We start from the raw sequence: 21,922 nt of genomic DNA, 5'->3' as shown, positions 1-21,922 counted from the left end.
ATGTTTATTAGCTATTGTAATTTTTATTATTGGTTTCGCTATTCATGTTAAAAGTACGTGCCTCTTCTCACACCCCACTGTCAACCCGACGGAGCCTTTGCCACCCGACTAGGCCCAGAAAGGCTGCCCTGTCTTTCCCCACAGACTGCTGCCTAAATGTAGGAGGAAGCCAGAGAACAAGTCAGAGAAAAATGAAAATTTCCCCCAGGTAATATTAATGTCACCAAATTATACTGAAGCAAATGAAGGAACTGGGGCTCTAAAGAAATCTCTTGGTTCATGGCATGCCAAAGAGCAGGTCCAACAAGCATTAACAATGGACTTGGCCTTCTTTTGCTCCCAGATGATATGAGAATACATTAGAAGAAGAAAAATCACACGCTGGGCTGCAGCGAGACCTTACGATAAAAGTTGCCTGTTAGCCTCGTTCAGACGATACGTCCCCAAGACCCTCACTGCTAGCTTGGAGGCCCCAACTGGGCAGGGAGGAGGGGGCAAGGGCCACGGGGCCAGGAGGAGCTTGGGTCACCAGCCGCGTGGCCGAAGGAAGCGGCACCGAGCGGGCCGCTCCGCGGTGGCGTCAGTGCCGTGCGTCTGGACAAGCAGCTCTCGGCCGGTACTCCCGTCCGCGCCGCCCCCAGCGGGTGTCCCGGTCCTCACAGCGGGTGCCACGGCCCCTCGGCCTGAGGCTGCAGCCCCGCCCCCGCACGCTCGGCTCCCGCACGGGTGCAGGAGCCGGGCGCGCAGGCTGGGGGCGCTGTGGGCCCGGCGCGGGGACCGAGTGGCCGGCGGCCCCGCCTCCTCCCTTGGCGCCCGCCCCCGCGCGCAGTGTCGCCAGGCAGCCGGGAGGAGACATCGCGCCCGGGCTCCGCGCCGCTCGGCCCGCAGTCCTCGGCCGCGGAGCGGAGCCGGCGCCGCCCGAGTCCCAGCCCCGCAGCGACCCGCCCGGCCGCCTTTGTCTGGAGCCGCGCGGCCCGGAGCTGCGGCTCTCGCTCCAGTCGGTGACAGCTCCTCCGGCGGCCGGAGCGGGCCGATGCCCCCGCAGCAGGGGGACCCAGCGTTCCCGGGCCGCTGCGAAGCGCCGCCCGTGCCGCCCCGCCGGGAGCGCGGGGGGCGCGGGGCGCGCGGGCCCGGGGTGCCGGGGGGCCGAGGGCGCGCGGGCGGCAGCGAGGGGCGCGGCGTCAAGTGCGTGCTGGTCGGCGACGGCGCGGTGGGCAAGACGAGTCTGGTGGTGAGCTACACCACCAACGGCTACCCCACCGAGTACATCCCTACCGCCTTTGACAACTTCTCGGGTGAGCGGGGCGGGGGGCATGGGCGGCGCGGGGCCGGCCCAGAGAGGAAGCGGACGATTCCCAAGCTTTGGGACCGGGACCGCGCAGGGCAAACGGCGGGACCGCGGGGAAGCCGGAGCCCGAACCCGGGCACGAGGACTGGAGGGCGCCTCGCCATTTAGGAGCAGAAGGCGGGACCTCACAGGTCGCGCCCAGGTGGCCTGGTCAGTTTCCTGCGGCTAGAAGTTGCGTCAGGTCAACGTTGCTGGCGCTGCTGCAGTTTCGATCAGAAGGTGACGCGCAGGTGCCATTACCTGTGGCCCTGAGGGTCCATCCTTTTCTGTCAGTGGCTCCCTTACCAGGCAGCGTCGTCACTTTAAAGAGCAGCGGAGACGAAGGAAGAGAATGGATTTCGTGGAAATGGCACTAGGGGTCCTGGAAAGGCTGAGGTTTGAATTAAAGCTGGAGAGTAAACATTTCTCTCCTCAGAGCCTCACCCCACTTCCCTCGCTTCCACCTCCCCGATTGGCTGTGTTTCTGACTATTGGTATCTTTTCACTATCTAATTAGGCTGCTGGCTTCTCTGTACAGGATGCTATGATACTTGGTTTGGTATCTACCAAGATAAAGGAATCCTTAACACTGGTTTTTCAAGTGTTTATGAAATTTAAGAAAAAGTTAAAATCTACAGACACCAGTCTGAAACACTTTCTCTTGCTCTTAAAAGTTTCCTGATGTTTTAGAAAGTCACAGTGGCAAGGACTTGCTTTCATCCACCTGGAAGTTCCCCTAAGTAAAAACTGCTGTGCTGGTGGGTTTCCCACCTAAATGATATTGTGCTTTTTTTTTTTTTTCCTTTCTTTTTTCCCTCCCAACTGACTGGTATAAACATTTATATAAACAATTTAGAAAGTTGCATTGAAAGGAAGCTGAGTGCTTCACTCACATAAAGACCTCAGAGCAGTATCCTGATGCAGGCCCCTCCCCCAGTCACCTCTTCACAGTGGAAAGGTGGCTGGCCATGGCTTTCTTTCCTTTTCTCTCTTAATCCTCTCTTTGAGCTGACATGAAGAGATAAGCAGAGGCCTCTTATAAACAGAACAACACTGGCAGCCTGTGTTTGCACATGTTCTCAAAAAAGCTACACTTTTATGATAAACCCCAAAGATGCCCAGCGTTTCCCAAGGGAAAACAGAAGTATTCGTGAGGTTTTCCACTGACTTAGAACTGCAAGGTTAGTTCCCAATTACCCCCCAGTGTTGTTTTTAAGTTCTTTTAAACAAATGCAACAAGAAAATACGTCTTCTAGGTCTGGGAGGAAAGCGCAGGCCCTTCTCGGATGTTGTTAAAGGCTCTGAGCTTTGCTGCCTCCTCTGTGACAATGGAGATTTGTACAGAGAAGTGCCTCCATGGGGTCTCCTTGTTTTAGGTAAGCCTTGAGCTGGCTAAGGGATCCAGAGTAGGAGCTGAAGGTTTAGAGTAAGAATGGTCATGCAAGCTAAAACTATTTTTCTTCTGAAGAGAGTTAAAAGACACCCCCTGATAGTCATTTTGTTCTTATTTTTAAGCTGTGGTGTCTGTGGATGGGCGGCCTGTGAGACTCCAGCTCTGTGACACCGCAGGACAGGTCAGTATCACATCACTGCTCAGTGCTGGACAAGGAAATGGCCTTTGAAAGACCTTCAAGTAACAGCCCCATAACTGGGCCGTTCTAAAGCCCCACCCCTGTCTTTGGCCCCTCTCAGAGGGTGGGGTGGGGGGAGATGGCGCCGCACTAATAAAACAGGGTTTGGCCCAACTTTGTGTGGGCAGGACAGGGGAAAATGGGGTCAAGAGCAGTTCTTATCTTAGGGGAGTTTCTGATCTTATTTACTTTCTGGTTTTTATTAAAAATGATCAATGATGCTTTGTAATCATTTCTCCAAGTAAGTTGGTGATATAATTATTAAAGGCCAAACAAGCCAAATACTTAAGAAACGTACTCAAGAAAAGGATGGAGCTTATGTCAGTAGCTGTTACTATTTCCCCTCCCAGGCGTGGTTGGACTCACTAGGGCACCCCCAGCCATTGAAGCAGAGGTGCAGTGGTCCAGGATGACCTAAGCTAGAGGGATGAATGAGCTGGAACTTGGTCTTTCTGAATTTATTCTGGTCTTGAGGGCCAGCCACTTGGAGGAGACAGCCGGGGGGTGATGGGGAGGACCCATGTGAAGTCCCCTTTGGAGTGTCCCCAGGGAGCTCCAGGGGCCCTAGTCCCCCGCACAATGCCCACGTCACGGAATTCTCACTGTGCTCTGTGAGAACCCTGGGTACTATCTCTTGAGTTTGCCAAAGTGACAGTTAATAAGCATGTAGTCCCTCCAATGCTTGCTGGAATTCATGAAAGTGTGGGGGTACTTCGTTGGCAGGTAAAAGTGCCCATTTCACTTGAGATATCACATGACCACGTGCATTTAAGAAGCAGCTGGCTTTCTAGAATGAGTCCCCAAGTGCCTCATTCAAATCAGGGCTTCCAGGTCACTTACCTGCTCCAGGACCGCAAATTCAGGGCTTTATTTCTCAAACCTCGAGGTGACACGACTGGGTGACCCAGTCCCCAGCTGAATGCCAGTGTGGTGATGGTCACAATGGCTTGCCATAGCCCCACCTCTTCTGTTCTGTCTTTGCCCTTCCACTGGAGCTCCTTAGCCCTCACTTTTACCAGGATCAGAAACAACCCACCAGTCTGTGAAAAAGAAAAATCAAAGAACACAGGGTCTTCTAATACTTAATCTTTTTGGGTGCCCTGCTGCTATTTATAATTAAAGCTTAATTGTTTTGTATAAAGTGAGAATGTTTTTCCTACTTAGGGTCAGATTTTCTGATTTGAAAATGAGGGTTGGGTAGCACCTCAATAAACAGAGGGCTCCCCCCTGGAGCAAGAAATGGCAGCTAAACAGCCTAAGAATAAGACAGAAGGCAGGAAAACATAAGGCACCAAACTGCACGCTTCTCTGAGACCCTTTAGAGAGAGCACGCGGCCATGCCCTCCCTAAAGGGTTGCCTGTCAGGCCTTGGTTTTCCTGGCAGACACAGCTTTCAGGGCTGGGGTTCTCTGCCTAGTGCCCCCTCAGTGCCTGCACATCCTGGGGTTTAATCATGGTTTGTAGAATGGATCGGTAAATGGATGGAGTGTTAGGTCCTGAGGGATGCAAACTTCAGTCGTGGGTCTGTCCATCAGCAGACTTACAGTCTGTGGGGAAGACGAACCAGGTAGTAGAACTTGAGAAAGAAGTTACAGAAAGAATAAGGCAACTTCAGCTGGAGGGGCAGGATGGGTAGACCTGGGGGGAAATCTCTGAGCAGTTTTGAAAGAGGAATGGGACTTTTACCAGAGGAACTTTGTAGGAATGATCCTGAATTATCAGAGTTTGATTTTTCTCAAGTATGATCTGTTTCAAAGTCAAAGAATCAAAAGAATCATTTTATAAATATTTTCATGAAAAAAGTTTATCATTAGGGAAATAAAAAGATTCTGGTGCAAGTTGATAAGCTTTGGTTTATTTGGAAATTATTCTTCTAGTCTCCTAGCAATGTTTTCATTGAGATTCACTGTATTTCTTGATGGATGTTCTAGTTAGTAAAGTATGCTTTATTGTGCAGCCGCCTTCTATAGATTTGTAGAAAACCAAATTCAGAAATTAGTTATAAAAAATACACAGCTGGTAAGATAAAAGTAGCTTGTCGTCTGCTTCTAAAGTATCAATTAGTATTTGTTTTGACCATCAGCAAAGCTGGTCAAGATGGCATCCTTTTCTGCCCTCCTTACTCCAGATCTGATCAACTTCTTTTTAAGGGACTTGGGTTAGCATATTTCCTTGGCATCGTCCCAGCCAGTGGCAACCCCCCCTCCAGGCAGTCCTCATGGTGGCCTCGTGGATAAACTGACTCGAGCCACTTCCATTCTAAACTCCCGGGAATGTGAACACAGGTAGTGTAGCCTGGGGACCAGACTCAAGTTTCACGTAGCCCCTGAGAGCAAGCATAGCGCTCTGCTGGCTGGATGAGTAGCTAGAAATTGCTTCTTGTGCCTTGGGGTTTCCTATTGGGGTCTCAGTGAGTATATGAGATGTGAGGAGGAGTTTTTAACGCTAGACTTACCATCTTACTCAAGTGAAATTCCATCACATGGAGGCCTTGAAGAAACCTACCTTTGCTGTAGAGAAAGCACCCTCCCTGAAACAGGAGCAGTGCACTGTAGCCTTGCCAATAGCAACTGAAAACTCTTCAGCCTTTTGACTCAGGAAGCACTTGGGAAAATCTTTGCTCTTAAAAAAAAAGAAAAGAAAAAGTCTGATTGCAGCTTGACCAACCCTGCTCTCCAGCCAGCCTGGCCCTGAATCTCTGCACCATCTCAGAGTTGCATGCAAATCTCTGGGCCTCAGAACATGTTTCCTGGAGGGTGCATTCCAGTTGGCCTCATCACATGTATGTGTGTTGCACTTGTTTTAGCAAATATCTAAGGTTTCTGGTCAGGCAGTGAGCAGAGGGGTTTAATGTCTGCCCTGTTTCCCGAGTCCCTAAGCCAGAACCTCGAGAGGTCTGTGGAGTCCTGTCACGGGGCCCAGCCCTGTGCTTGCCTTTCTTTTTATTGGTAATGCAACCCCAGATTCCAGGGCATAGCCAAGTGTGATGCCTTCCAGCATTGAGGGGCAGTGAAGGGGGGGGTGGGGGTGGTGCTGACTTTACACTGTTTTGTGCTTCTTCCTTTCAGGCCTCTGAGAACAGAGGGAGCGTTTCATTAAAAGATCTTTGGGGCTGGGCCACCTGGTTAGGATTCTGTGTTTATTCTTTCAGCACAAATTTGGCAGTAAGAAACCCAAGTCTTTTTTTTTTTCTTTTTAACTTTTCTGTATAGAAGACAGAGAAGTGAAGTGGTACTCACCTTGTGAGATGCCATATTCCTTCTTAAGTGTTTAGTTGGTCGACTTCAACATTGTCACTTTGTTGTTGTCCCACAAGCTGAAATGTGGAGCCTCAGATGAAGAAAGTGCACTCAGATAAAAAGACCGGATGTAGAATAATGCATATGTAAATAGGAGTTTGTAAATAATCTGAGTATGCCAACTGAGCAACAAAAACCTGGTGACATTTACGTTTTTCTTGCCGCTGGGAAATTATGTCATGTTACAGCTGAGGGTGGCTGAAATTTAAAAGAGGAATGAGGAGTTCCCAGTGTGGTACAGGGAGTTAAAGAGCTGGCATTGTCTCTGTGGTAGCTCAGGTTGCTGCGGAGGCAAGGGCTCAACCCCTGGCCTGGCATAATGGGTTAAAGGATCCAGTGTTACAGTTGCAGTGTAGGTCACAGCTGTGGCTCAGATTTGATACCTGGCCCTGGAACTTACAAATGGGTGCAGCCAAAAAAAGTTAAAATTTAAAAAAAAAAAAAAAAAAAGGAGTGACAGATTTCCTGTCATGGCTCAGCAGAAACAAATCTGACTAGTATTCATGAGGACACAGGTTCAATCCCTGGCCTTGCTCGGTGAGTTAAAGATCCAGTGTTGCCACGAGCTGTGGTGTAGGTCACAAGCTCATCTCAGATCCAGCATTGCTGTGGCTGTGGTGCAGTCCGGTGGCTACAGCTCCAATTCAGCCCACAGCCTGGGAACCTCCATATGCTGTGGGTGCAGCTCTAAAAAGACCAAAAAAAAAAAAAAAAGGGAATGAGATAATTTAAATATTTTCCTAGGAGAAAGTTGAGTAAAAGCTTTCAGTCAGCTAAGTATGGTACTGCAGGGAACTCTAGGGTGTTTGATAAAATGAAACACAGACTTGGGGACATGTCTGTCTTCCTGACCACATCCCCTGGGCTGGACAGTGCCTGGTGTCCCACATGCATCTCTGTTAAGTGAGTGAGCTCAGCCAGCACTGAGAGGCTTGGTGGTTGGTTTATATAATCAACTCCATCTTATTCTATCCAGTTGTCTAAACCTCAGAAGTGGGGCAGGGGGTACACCCTTTCTCTGGTCCTTTATCTTCCCAATGTATCATGTGTGAAGGCCTCTGGGATTAGTGGAGAGGGAAAGTGAGAGAAAAGAAAGAGGGAGACATAGGATGTGAAGCAGGAAGAAAGAGGTATATCCACCAAGTGTGAGAATGTATCAACTGGTGTTGTAAGTGACAATGAGAGGCACACAGTTTCTGGGCTGCTGTGAGAGTGGCCTCCCAGAGGTCTCAGCTCCAGGCCTGTGTCTGATTCACTTGAGTGTGCCCTGTGTGTGCACAGCACAGATGGGGTGAGATGGGTACGGCTCAGAGCTGTTGTGAAGATCGCAGGGCTGGCTTCTTACAGACGAGCTGAGTTAAGAGACTGGGCTTCACGGGGGTTAGAGCAGAGGCCTCGGATCAGTGTGGCGAAGTAACTAGAGCTGAAGGAGTAATTCTGGGTTACTCTGGGCTGAAGGCTAGAGAAAGTCTTACTTTATTTTATTTCATTTCATTTCATTTATTTTTGCTTTTTAGGGCCGCACCCACGGCATATGGAGGTTCCCAGGCTAGGGGTCCAATCGGAGCTGTAGCTGCCGGCCTATGCCACAGCCACAGCACCATCAGGTCCGAGCCACATCTGTGACCTACACCACAGCTCAGGGTAACACTGGATCCCTAACCCACTCAGCGAGGCCGGGGATCAAACCCACAGCCTCATGTTTCCTAGTCAGATTCGTTTCTGCTGCACGAAGATGGGAACTCCGAGAAAGTTTTAAAATCCATCTAATTTCAGGACTTTTGCTATGGAAGGTTGCTAGTGGGTCATGAGCGTGGAGAAAGACGCCAAGCACATTTGGCAGGTTTGAGGGGCTGCGCAGCCCCATTTGGCAACAGGGTCCTTTCTCAGATGCCAGCTCCTCCTCCCCTGACTTGTGGGCTTTCTGTTACCTGCCAGGCCCTTTCCCAGGAATGTTCACACTGTGTGTTGCTGATGAGAATTACTGTGAGGTAACATTTGGGTGCTTGTCCCGGTTGCAGGATGAGTTTGACAAGCTCAGACCTCTTTGCTACACCAACGCCGATGTCTTCCTCCTGTGCTTCAGCGTCGTGAGCCCCTCCTCCTTCCAGAATGTCAGCGAGAAATGGGTGCCAGAGATTCGGTGCCACTGTCCCCGGGCCCCCATCGTCCTCGTGGGGACACAGTCAGACCTCAGAGAAGATGTCAAAGTCCTCATCGAGCTGGACAAATGCAAAGAGAAGCCAGTGCCCGAGGAGGCAGCCAAGCTGTGTGCGGAGGAGATCAAGGCCGCCTCCTACGTCGAGTGCTCGGCTTTGACTCAGAAGAACCTCAAAGAGGTCTTTGATGCAGCCATCGTCACGGGCATTCAGTACTCGGACTCTCAGCAACAGCCAAAGAAGTCCAAGAGCAGAACTCCGGACAAAATGAAGACCCTGTCCAAGTCCTGGTGGGAGAAGTACTGCTGCTTCGTATGATGCTGGTGGGGACCCAGATGGCCGTTTTGGGATGAAATCGGCACTAGGGGCTCCATTAGCTGAATTGACTCCTTTACCGTGTAGAACCTGTATAGAGGACGTGTGTGTCTGTGTGTTATAGGAGGTGCTACAGTGCGTGTACCCTTTCTTGCCTTTGATTTTCTCATTTGTTTGAGCTTAGGAATGAGATTCTTATGCAAGATACTTTGAAGTAAGTTAAGTGTTTGTCCTGACAGAATTTAGAGCTCTAGACTTTTGGATTAATTTATATCTGATATGAAAAAGACACCTCAGATCTGGATGTCAGGAGTGAAATTGTGCTGTGTGATAATGCACAGAAGACAGAGAGGAGGAGATGGTGTGGTCGGCCATCCCGTGATTAAGGGCTGCTTCATGCAGAGTGCCAGCTGGGGTAAGAGTAACTCCTAGCCTTGAAACCTCATCCTTTCTCCCGCTTTTTTAAGGAGCAAAAATCTGAGAAAAGAAACATGAGAGCCCTCTGCCTATAAAACCTCAAACCAGTCACTTGTCTTATCTGCTTATACCCAGTGGCTTCAGATTGAAACATCCCACTCAACCAAAAACATCCCACTGACTATGGCACTGTGTAGACCAAAGAGGAGAAGTTGTTGATTGGGATTTTTCACCCTGAGACTGTGTAAACATGGCCATGATGCCATGTGGAGCATAGAAAGTGATGCCAGTAGCCCTGTTTTTTTTTTAGGGAGTGATTCATGTTGAGATCAGGGTGTGATGTTTGCTGTCCGTTCCCATGAGCCAAACCGCCTAAACCTCTGTAATGAGAGCACCAAGGAGACCCATCACTTCTAAACTTCTAGCCTTCACTGGCCCCATCTGCAGGGAAGTGAATGCTCCCGCAAGGCCTCTAGCAGGCAGATGTTTGAGGAACACAAAATGTACTTGTTTTCTTACATTAGCCAAAATATACTTCTTTATATATACACACACATATATATGACTGTTCTTGCTGCTGATTTAGACTTTTAAACACTTAAAGGGAAAAAGCATGCCCACAGAAACTGATGTGAGGGAAGCTTGGCTTCCTCTTTTTGTTAACACTTTTTGGAACAGATCTCTTTTTGGTTATACCTGAGGTATAATTTTAAGCATATCTTCACGCATTTTTGAGACCATGTTAAAACAAAATGTATCTCTTAGAACCTGTTCTTAATCCCTCTTGAAACCTGTTAAAACAACCCATTAAATCCACAGATGCCTTTCATGGAGCTGGCGGCAGAGACCAGCACTGCGTGTCAGGGGATCAGAACAGTCAGAAAACCACATATTTGTGAAATATTCGTGTGCAGTTTTTAGGGCTTACTGTTCTAGAGGAAAAACGCACCATGTCAGGAGAATAGTTTTCCTCTGGGATGGATATGCTTCTGAGATGCCAAAAGGTAGCCTAATACATGGAATTGTAATGTCAAGCTTGCAGTGCTGAAGCACATCTACCAAAATCAGTCAGTAGCTGAGAAAACCTGTGTAGAGCCAGCAGATAGAAAGTTTATCTTTCTGTGGGTCCTCTGTTGTCCTTTTTATATTTAAAAAAAAAATCCAGTTTGTACTTCTTTATAGAAAAAGTAAATGATCAGGTTATACTTAGGGTTAGGGGCTTCTTTGATTTCTGTTAGTAAATAAAATTAGTTAATTTTTTCTTTGTTTAAAAACTGGAAGACATACTGTTCGCTATTTATTTTCCAGTACATTAAAATTGCCACCATAGTTTCTGAAGTGTTTAGTTACTCTCCAGAGTAAATAAAATTACTTCCTTTGTGGAAATGCCCTAAACGGACCTAATGAAATGCATTTGAACGTGATGGCTGGCTTACCTACCAGACTGGGCTATGTCCACCTTGGGGTGGAGATGGGGCAGGAGCATTATTTGGCTGGAAAGTCACTGCAAACAGGATTTTGATATTAAGAAAATATCATGGAGTAAAGAGCAAGTTAATTTTTAAGACTGAACATAAAACTTGAAAGAAATTTTGTACATGTGGCAGCGTATGGGGCCTCTCTTGGTCCCCCCCGCAGGGGACTTCAGCCCTGTCCACCTTCAGGGCCACCGGTGGACCGGGGTCTCTGAGGAGCACCTGTGTGGACCAGTTCTGGAGCTTTACTCACATGCTTTATTTTTAACCCAGATGATACAACCTGTATCATGAGTGCTAAACATCTAGAGGTTGACATTTAAATGCAACCGTTTTTAATATGCTGCCGAATTTATAAAATAGTAAAGGTGCAATTGTACTCAACGTTTTCCTTCATTTTTACTTCTTTGTGCAAATAGAGAATTGGGCAGAAAATTTTTTTAAAGTGTGTTTGAGTTAAATATAAATTCAGTTTGCTTCAAAGCTCAAACATTGTTAAACTCACAGCTCGGCATCACAGAGGAGAGTTTCTAAGAGCTGTTCTTTGGAAAATGCCACTGTAGGGTGACTCCTGCAGTGTAGGCCAGTCGTGATTTAAAAACACAGTATCCTGCAAAACAGTTACCTCTTTTCGCCATGTACGTGGAAATGAACCTTCTGTAAGTTGTTCTCATTGTCCTCTGTGCTTGACAAACTTCCAGGAAACCACCCAGCTCTCACACAAGCCCAGTTGAGACAACGTCTTTGCCCCAGATTGTCGTTACCTGGTGCCTTACCAAGGTGTCCTTTTCTATTTTCAAGCATAAGTGGTGTTGGGCTGAACGCTGTCCTTGACGATGCTGTCCGTGAGGTGGTGTGAAATAAATTCTGACCTACAGCTATAACTGCACTTGCCTTTTCTATCAAAGAATTTCTCTGGGAGTGAATAGAAGTTCTGCCATGTGGAGAAGCAGGCCCTTAGGGGTACCAGGGATGTACCCCCAACCATCATTTGATGCCTGGTCATTGTGTCTGACATGTGCACCCTCCAACTCTGCCTCCACAATGTGTCGTGTGCTGGAGCCCTCTGGTGTGTTGGACGGAGCCCTGTTTTTGGAGCCAGATGCCAGGCTCAGAGCAGTACTGAGTGTATGGTGACACTGAGGTCACTTGATGGACCTCAGTTTTTCCCCAGGCTGTCGGAGCCCTGGGTGAGAGCACAGGAGCACATGTAGGGTAAATGTCCAAGGTCCATAGTGGCCGTGGGAGGTGCCACCAGCCCCACTAGCTTTACAGTGAAGACCAGCAGGGCTCAGGGTTCTGATCTCCAGAGGGGTGGACAGCACTCCTGGTCATCTAGTGAAGGGCATACCTGTCTACCTCATTCCCCATGTTGCTCTGATGCCAGGCAATGACTTTTTGTACCCACTGGTCAACGGCAATGGACTAGAAAACTGGGCAGAGAGTAACTAAAACCACGGCCCATCTGCATGCCTCCTGGAGTGCTGAAAGCCTTAGCTTTGGCTTCCTGGCCTTCACTGGCCTCCATGGGCAGCCTGACCCTCACCCAGAGACACCTGGAAGTTTCTCCTTAACCAGCCCCAGTCCTGCTCCCTTATCTGGGACAGGCCTTTGGGGAAACAAAGACAGAGCTCCCGGCCCCTTTGGAGTTCAGAGCATCTTCACAGAAATATTCACATGATCTGAAAGGAGATGAGGGAATGAGAAGTACCTAGGAGAGAAGTCTTCTGAAAGGAGTGGCATGTGCAAAGGCCCTGAGGCAGAGGACTATCTGGAAAGTCCCAGAGGCTTCTGTGGACAGGACAGAAGAGCAGGAGATGACATCAGGGAGAGGATGGGTCAGAGAAGCCCTGATATCAGGGAGAGGTGATAGGAAAGAAGAGAAGAAGAGGGCCGGGCTCCAGGGTCAGCCTCTTTGGGCTGGAATCCTGGCTCTGCTGCTTACTGGTTGTGATTCCTAAGCAACTTAACTTCTCTGTGCCTAAATGTTGGAATCTGCGAAGAGGATCAGTATGCCACCTGCCCCAGTGGCCGACCGGGTTATGAGTATAAAGAGCTGGTGTCCCTAAGTCTCCGACAATATGTGAGGCTTATGCTTTTTATGCCTAATAGCACATTCATTCTGCAGTTTCCACTCATTTTTAATAGAAGAGTAGCGAAACACTTCAATTGCTCCAGGCAGTGCACAGGCCAAGCGGGTGGCGGGTGCTGTGCTGAACCCCACCCCTCAGCTGGAAGACTCCGTGTTAGAGCACAGAGGTGGTCTGGGGGTCAGGTGAGGCAGCAGTGCCACAGGGAGCCTGTGACCTCCTGCAGCCCTGCCCTGGGCTGGGGTGTCCCTCCACCCCTTTCACGCAGGAAGGCCTTGCCCACCCTGGTACACTCTGGTACACTCTTGGTTTTGTCAACTGGAGCCATTTTCAGAGCCAGTGTTTATCAGCCCAAGACATCACTGCATTTCCCCTGTCCCCCCATGCAGAGCACAGCCCAAACAGTCAAACTAAGTCCTGAAGGGGCAGCGTCTGCAGATGATAGTTATGTAGGAGGGGATCCGATGTCCATCCCTAAAAAGAGACACATTGCTGCCCAGAGAAGAGCGGCGGTGATCTGTCAAGTCTTCTGCATCTGGAATCCCGCCGATGCTCTCTTCTGCCCATTCTTCCCCGACTAAGGACCCTGTTTTATATCGTTCCTGCCCCAGAGTCCAGGGTAACCTCCTCCTCTCAGGGTCAAGGGGAAGCATCTGCATTCCATCCCTTGGCCATGTAACCCACGAGGTCACAGCAGCCAAGGCTTAGGATGCAGACGTCTTTGAGGGCCATTCTGCTGCCCACACTCACCTCCCAGAGCACGGTTCCCCTAGCACCGTGCTCTTTGCTTGGGGAACACTCACAACACACCACCAAATATCCACTTGTCCAGGCCAGAAATCTGTCATCAGCCAGGACACCCTTTCCTGCACATTCACATCTGGTTGGTCACCAGGTCCTTTCTGTTGGGCATTATCCTCATCATCCTCCCCTTTCTGCCACCAGGGCATGAATTCAGGCACCCCACCACCACCACCACCCCAGCCCAGCCCATCTGGCCTCTCTCCTTGGCACCCTCTGGCCAGCAAGACTTTTTTTTTTTTAAAGAAGCAAAGCTTTCCATGATTCTTCTAAGAAATATTCAGTGTTTCTCCACTGCCTATAGCATTGATCTCTGAATATTTTATAATGTCCCCCATTGTGCAGACCCCAGATGATAATAGTTGTACTTTTTCTATTTCTACCAAAATACATGTCATTACACTTTTTAAAACCTTTGCGAATTCAACAATGATTTTCATTCCATGTTTAGGAATACTTTCAGTTGCTACTAAGTTAATCACAAAGTATCTATGTATAATTGAAAACCAGGAGGACGTGGATGTGCCACATGATTCTGCACACAAGGCTGGGCATGACTGGGGCTACCCCATCCCCTATCATTAATGCCACCGCACCCCAGGGCTTTGCAGCCCCACAGGGCTATAGAAGCAAGTCCAGATTCCTTTGGGCAAGGCTTCAGAGGCCTCTCACTCTGGATCTTACCCCCGTCCACCTTGTATGTCCTGCCTCCAGTGCCCCCGAGTGAGCCCTGCACTCCATGTCCCTGGACACTGATGCACTTTACCCTCTGGGGCGTGGAAGCCCCCCTCCACACATCTGCACAACAAGCCCCACCTCAGTCTCAGGGTTGATACTCTGAGGAGTATTTAATTTGCGCATGGACAACGGCTTTCTGCCTGCTGAACATAGTTACAAGAGTGAAACAAAACTGAAACCCAATGAAGGACAGTGGTGTGTGTGTGTGTGTGTGTCTTTGTGTGTGGTGTGTGTGTCTATGTGTGTCTCTGTGTCTGCGTATGTGTCTGTGTCTGCGTGTCTATGTGTGTATTTCTCTGTGTGTGTGTGTGTGTGTGTGTGTTTCTGTGTCTATGTGTCTGCATGTCTCTGTGTGTGTCAGTGTGTGTATGTGTCGGTTTGTGTTTGGGATGCTGTGGTCTCCTGTCCCTAGTAGTTGAAGGCCAAGCTGAGGATGGTCTCCAGGATGTGAACATCAGGGCCTTCAGGGCGTCCCCTTCACAGTCAAGTACATTTTCAGGTGAACACAAAGTGGAGCCAGGCCGAGAGACTGGCTCTGAGGCCAGCAGAGCCTGGTGATCTGCCTAGAATCACAGCCACTGGAGAGTATTCCAGAGAGGTGTAGGCTTTAGTCTTAGTCAAGATGGAAGGGAGTCCCTGGGCCAACGTGGGCAGGACCTTCCTTGGCTTAAGCTGCTGACCAGGGGTGGATGTGCCAAGCCATTCCTAGTGAGGTGTGAGCTACTGGGTAGTGGTCAATGCTATTCTGGTCCATTGGCTAAAGCATCTCTATTGTGAGATGGATGAAACCTCATCTTATCTTGCAGTGTCCAAACCTCCTGTCTCCCTTTATTCTTCAAGATGCCACAAGAAGCTTTATTCTGACTTGGCATTTCAGGGGGTCTCCAAAGGGAGGGAAAGCACCCATCACACCAGCCACCCAAGTGTCCCTTCCCAGGACAGTGCTTTCTCATACTACATGAGGAGACTGACCTCTGACACGAACTGGGTGGGGAGAGAGTGTACTAAAAATGCTGATGGGAATGTTTTACATCTTTTGCTTGGTTTTCCAGCAGGTGGAGAAACATTCTCCATAAGGCCATTCCCAGCATTTCCTCTCACTCAAACAGCTGGAGGTGTACCATTAATTTAGCAGCTGGTGGTGATCACGATGGAAAGGGTTCTTATTGCCCTGATGCTCTGGAGCCTTTAAACTTCAAGCACAAAGAGAACTTAGACACGGGTGTGGATGCCTCAGCGCACGAGCCTTTGTAGTAGCACTTGGATCAATCACACTTTGACAGATGCTGGATAATAGTCGGTTCAGGTTTTAACTTGAAGACAAGTACCAAGAGCGTACGTGGCTGATGGAGGGAAGACTAGGGGTTCCAGGAGCAGATATCAAGCTCGAAGTTCTCCCATGAGAATCAGGAAGCCTGACCACTATTTGATTTAGACTTCACCAGGCCCTGCTGGCTGGGAGTTCCATTTGGAGTTGGCTCAAGCATCCAGAGATGTCCTTGTGAGGAACTTAGGACTCTGATACTAAAACATCGCCAGTCATAGCAAAAACAATGGAAAGAGTTTGGCTTGAATTTATTTATCAGAGGTTTAATTGGTAAAAACCACAAACGCACAAAATCACCTAGAACCCTCAACTTCTCCCTCCACCCTGATCCTCTTAGTCTACCCCTGTCCCCTCCCTGTCCCCCCATCTTCCTCGGTTCCCTCTTTTCATTCTGGAACGAAATCTCAGACCAGACCACAGGGCTGTACACAGGTTTTTATTGCTCATTAATGATCTAAACCAGACCCAGCCACTAAGTGGATTTTCAAAGCACTTATTTGATCAAGACAATTTACCTCCTTCGTCACCTCATCTCAGGATCTCAGGGATGGGAGTGGGTATGGGAGAGGCTGCCTTTGTAATGGCCTCCTGTGGCCACAGGAACCAGGCCCCTCATCTACACCACCTCGCCTTCACCCCAAGCTGATCAGTGCTCCCGTATGTCAAGTGTTTTCTACTTCAAGTGGAAGAAGTAGAAAGGGGTCAATTATTAAACAATCATTGAACAATTGTTTAGGTAAAATGATTACATTTTTTTTCTTATCAAATATGGGTAGAGGAGACCAGGAAACAGAGTGTTGATAAGAAGAGAAAATGTTTTAGAAATAATCATCCTATCTGAAAGTTATGAAGCACATTCATTTCTTGATCATGAGAATGCTGGTTCAATCCCTGGCCTCACTCAGTGGGTTAAGGATCTGGCATTGCCATGAGCTGTGGCGTAGGTCGAAGATGCAGCTTGAATCCCACATGGCTGCGGCTATGGTGTAGGCTGGCAGCTGTAGGTCCAATTTGACCCCTAGCCTGGAAACCTCCATATGCCACAAGTGCGGCCCTAAAAAAAGCACTAAAAAAAAAAGTTTCCGGAGTTCCCATCGTGGCGCAGTGGTTAACGAATCCAACTAGGAACCATGAGGTTGCGGGTTCGATCCCTGCCCTTGCTCAGTGGGTTAACGATCCGGCGTTGCTGTGAGCTGTGGTGTAGGTTGCAGATGCAGCTCGGATCCCGCGTTGCTGTGGCTCTGGCGTAGGCCGGTGGCTACAGCTCCGATTGGACCCCTAGCCTGGGAATCTCCATATGCCGCGGGAGCGGCCCAAGAAATAGCAAAAAAAAAAAAAAGTTTCCTTCTCATGTTCTTGCTTATGGAGGTCTTTAGACCTCTTTCCCCATAAATTCCAGTGTCTCTTCCCAGGAACTCTTGTGCAATATGAACCCACACCACCTCCATCTCCAAGAAGTAGAAGCTGAGGCCCACTGACATTAGGGCATTTGCTGCCCGTGGCTGAGCCGGAGTGTCAGCTAGGGACAGACAGACAGCAGGTCCTCATGCAGACAGCTATTTTCCTTTAGTGAAGGACACATTTCCATCTTGAGGGGGGGGGGGTCCCATTTCCTCATTATTTTCTGTCAGAAAATTAGAGATCTGCCTCTGGATGGGGTGGAGGTGTCGGCCAGCCCACTCTGCACACCCTGGGCAGAGGAAAGGGTAGAGCCCTTTCCTGCCCTCTTCTGCTGAGTCCCTTTACCTGGAGGCAAGGATGAGACACAGAAATGGGGTCCTGAGACCCTGAGGAAGAATGGAAGAGTCCAGGTGAACCTTAACCCTAACCCTAACCCTGGGGCCTGTCCCATCAAGGGGGTCCTATTGTTAGCAGGTCAGGGAATAAAAAACAGCTGTGCTGAGTCCCGCCGACCGGGCTAGAACAATGGGTGTTGTGGACAGGGAAGGTGCGCTGTGGCCTTGTGTGCCAGGAAAGTGGGGGGTAACTAGCGAGATCTTATGACAGCCCAGCTGGACAGTTGGGACAGAGCCTGAGGGAAGTGTTCTGGCTGTTGGATCCAACACACAGGGTTGGGGAAACGGGGTCAGAGCCTCCGCAGTCTGGATGATTTTCTTAGAAAGCAATTTCTTTTGTTAATTGATTCGAAGGCCTGGGCTCATGGCCATTCACCGAGTTAGTGGTGCTTTTCCTGAGGACACTGCACAGTTGCTTTCGGGGAACTTGGTTTTCAGAGAAGAACCTCTTGTCCTACTTAAGCAATTCCTATTTGGAACATGGTGAAAATCCCATCATTTGAAAACTCCAGGCTCTGACTGAAATTCAGTGTCTTTCTGGGGTACCAGCTAGGACAAAGTGCAAGAAAACCTCTAGGATTGCACAGCCACAGTTCCCAAAGCTTGGCACAGTGCTTTTCGAGAAAGACCCCAGGATGCTGGGAAGTCCCAGAACTTCATGGACCCCATGATCGCCCCTGGAAGAGGGGCACGACCCTGTCACCCTTTCCCTGGGGCAGGCCAGTCATTTCTAATGGATTAATGAATAATGATAAGGGGTACTTAGCATGTTAATGGAGTCATTAATTATTGCTGAAACTCAGGGATTCCAGGGACAACAAATACCAAAGCCCAGAAATCTGGAGTGAATACCTTCAACACCACCATAGCCACAATGAAGAAAAAAGGGGTGCCTAAAATTCCTTGTTTCTTGTGTAAGGCTTTCGCACTCTTAGTACTCTCTCCATGAGGGGGATCTTGGGGGCCGAGGCTGGGACAACCCAGCTGTACATCTGGGAGGAAAACCTTTTTCTCCTGTATATCTGCTCTGGTCCTTACATACAGGCCAATCCCTATAAAGAAGATTTCAAGTGTCTGTAAGAACAATCAATCCTTCAGGAAGCCCAGAAATCTCACAGAGAATGTTTGACCTTGCATTCTGATAGTTTGAATTGTCATACTACCCCATAGGGTCAAATAGAGGCAGTAATAGTCACTACTGTCTGTTAGCAAGTTTCTGGCTCTCCTTCCCCCAGATGCTAAGGATCGCACCCTTTATTCTCCTCCAAAGTGAGGCCATGTGACTCACTTTGGCCCACGCACAGGAAAGTGTGCTGCTTCTAGACCAAAACTCATGAGCCCTGCCAAATCTGCCCCCCTCTCACCCTGCCAATCCCAGAAGCCTGAGTGGTGACAGTGAACAAAGCCCCTCCCAGCCCCCTCCCCTAAGAGTGAGAGAAAACCTCTCAGGGAGAAGCCACTCAGATTCAAGGGTGGTTTGTTCCAGGAGCCCATTCTGACTAATACAACTTCTGAAACACCAACGCTGGGGAAATCAGATATATGGGACCCTCCCCAGTCCTTGCTGATTTTGCTAATCATGGGTTGGGGATGTCGAAATACAACCTCCAATTTCTTTCCACTCATCCATTCAATCCAGTGTGTGCTGGACTTAGCAGCCTGTTTCTAACAACTTAGAACAAGCCTGATGCCACCGTAAGACGGCGGAGACCAAGTGAAAAGAGGTAGTGGGCTTCCTCCTTGTCCTTTCTCTGGGTCATTTGTTTGGAGAAAAGGCACGGACATATCATGAAGACACCCACGGAGAGCCCCAGGGAGCTACCTAAGCCTCCTGCCCATAGCTGTGTGAGGGAGCAGTCTTGGAAATGGACCCCATCCCAGACTGAACTTCACCAGCATCTCAAATGCAGCCTGAAAAGAGACCATCAGCTAAGCCATTTCCCAAGTCCTGACCCAAGGAAACTGTGAGACAATAAATGTTTGTTATTTAAGTACTAAGTATTGGGGTCATTTGTCATGAAGCAACAGATAACACCATGCGGAAGGGATGAAACTCAAAATTTCAGGAATTAAAATGTTTACTTCTGGAGTTCTCATTGTGGTGCAGCAGAAATGAATCCAACTAGTATCCAGGAGGATGAAGGTTCAATCCTAGGATCTGGCATTGCCGTGAGCTGTGGTGTAGGTCGCAGACTTGGCTCAGATCCCGAGTTGCTGTGGCTGTGGCATAGGCCTGAGGCTGTGGCTCCAATTCAGCCTCTAGCCTGGGAACTTCCATATGCCATGGGTGTGGCCCTTAAAAATGGCCAAAAAAATTAGTTTACTTCTCATGGTGTTGGCACTGTAAATCTTGCTTATGGAGGTCTTTGGACCTTTCTCCCCCATAATTTCCAATGTCTTCCAAATAAACACGAAGTATGAGTTTAAAATAGCAATGGACTTGCTATGCAGTGACAACTCCAACATAAATCCCTTCATGCCCCTTCCCAACCAAATTAGTGATCTCAAGTCCCTCCTTCTATAGCAGCGCTAGAAGGATCCTTATTGCTTCAAAATCTAGGGCTGCCAGGCAGTCAAGAGACTGCCTTCAACCTTTCCCTTTATCTCAACAGGAAGAAGTTTTTCGAAACAGGAAGAAGGTTATCTTCAGGACAGAGAAAATGCATTTCTATTTATTTTATCACTTGTTAAGCTCCAGTGAAATGTAAAAGAGTTTGCCAAGCTAACAGTAAGTCCTGGTAGAGACAAGTCAGCTCAGGCTCAGCGGTAGGGGAGGCCCAGGTGCAGCACCAGCCTCACGCCCGCCTCCAGAACATAACAGTAGTTGGAGACCAAGATACACAAGAAGCTGAAAAACACAAGATGAAACTTAAGTGGCAAATGGTGCCACATAGACTCGGCCCACCTGCAGAAGGGTTGCATCCAAGCTTGAGTAAGATGGTCCAAGCCTGTGGTCTTGTTCCCAGGATGCAGGTAAGGTGGCTACTGGGAAAGCAGAGCCCTGACAGGGTGGAGAGGGAGGGGTAGGGCTTTGGGCCAGGATGGACTAGTGACCCCAGGGTTGATTCTTGTCTAAGACTCCATGCTTCTGGGACTCTTCCACACTGTAGATCTTTTGTGTGGGCACTACCAACAGCTGTCATTCACTCAGCCCCTTACCATAGCCAGGGTACACTGGCTGCCTCGAAGACATAATCTATCTATCTATCTATCTATCTATCTATCTATCTATCTATCTATCTATCTATCTATATCTATTTTTCTCTTTCTCTTTCTTTCTTTCTTTCTTTCTTTCTTTCTTTCTTTCTTCCTTCCTTCCTTCCTTCCTTCCTTCCTTCCTTCCTTCCTTCCTTCCTTTCTTTCTTTCTTTCCTTCCTTCCTTCTCTCTTTCTTTCTTTCTTTCTTTTTCTTTCTTTCTTTCTTTCTAGGGGCTGCACCTGCAGCATATGGAAGTTTGCGGGCTGGGGGATGCCGCCAGCCACAGCCACAGCAACTCAGGATTCAAGCCGCATCTGCAACCTACACCACAGTTCATGGCAACTCAGGATCCTTAAACCACTGAGCAAGGCCAAGGATCAAACTTCATTGTCATGAATACTAGTTGGGTTCATTACCACTAAGCCACCACAGGAACTCCCATTGTTTCTAAATCTTCAGGATCACTGAGTAAAGGGAAACGGGCTTATCCTCCTTTTAGAATGAGAAGCTGAAATTCCAAAAGTTTCAGGAGATCACTAGGGTGGCAGAGCTGGGATGTGGTCCGGCTAGAGTTGAGCCTCCTCTCCATGGATCAGGTCTGTCCCCACCTTGGTACTCAGAGGCCTCTGCAGAAGTTCCCCTCTCCTGTCCCAGACTCAGCCTCCCCCCACCCCCTGTGGAAGAGCAGGAGAAATTCACAGAAGTGCCAACACTCCCCTGTTGGGACCACTTGCTCTCTAAGCCCCGGGCAGGGCCACTCTGGGGGCTGTGGTCTCAGGACCTCTGGGACCCTAACCCTTCTGGAAACTGGAAATATGCTCTCAAGCGCGGTGCAAGTAACCTTACTGATGCCCCCTCAACAAGAGCAGCCCAGGAGGCCAAAGAAATGCTGCGGACTCTGGGTCCTGCTTCCTGAGCTCACCTTCCCCATGTCCAATGTCAGCTTCCCTACCTCCTAAGCCCCTGCACCCTGAGAAGAAAATCGTGCCCCGGGGCGGGAGGCACAGTTTAGGGCCAGCTAGGCAGCAGGAACTAAGAAACCACTGCCTTCTGGAGGTTGGGAAGGTCTGGAAAGCTGCTTCCATAGAAGCTGCAGGACCCGCAGAGGATGCGTTTTGGTCTATTATTCGTGAAGCCGCGCAGTTATCCCCCAGGAGTGCACGCCCAGAGTGTCTTTCTGCGCTCACTGGAGAGAGCCGACGCGGAGGCTGGGAGGACAGAGAGACTGGACCCCAAGCTAGGAAGTCATTATCAGGCATGAGGCTCCCATGCAGTTGTGGTTACTGGAAGCAGCGGAATGATGCCACTGGCGGGCAGGGCACAGGCTCCTACGACCTCACCCTCCCACT

At 49.1% G+C, this 21,922-nt stretch overlaps 1 protein-coding gene across 1 annotated transcript; it reads left to right on the top strand.

Annotated features, from left to right (window-relative positions):
- Window positions 1–862: 862 nt before the first annotated feature.
- RHOU (ras homolog family member U) lies at window positions 863–11,507 on the top strand. Its single transcript, XM_047761636.1, has 3 exons — window positions 863–1,295; window positions 2,843–2,901; window positions 8,279–11,507. Exons 1-3 carry the CDS (start codon window positions 1,034–1,036, stop codon window positions 8,732–8,734), a joined length of 777 nt encoding a protein of 258 aa, XP_047617592.1. The 5' UTR covers window positions 863–1,033; the 3' UTR covers window positions 8,735–11,507.
- The last annotated feature ends 10,415 nt before the right edge of the window (window positions 11,508–21,922 follow it).

This window comes from Phacochoerus africanus, chromosome 15, assembly GCF_016906955.1.
Source record: "Phacochoerus africanus isolate WHEZ1 chromosome 15, ROS_Pafr_v1, whole genome shotgun sequence".
Lineage (NCBI taxonomy): Eukaryota > Metazoa > Chordata > Mammalia > Artiodactyla > Suidae > Phacochoerus > Phacochoerus africanus.
Note: the sequence above shows the minus strand (reverse complement) of the source record. Positions and strands in the feature narration are given on the sequence as shown.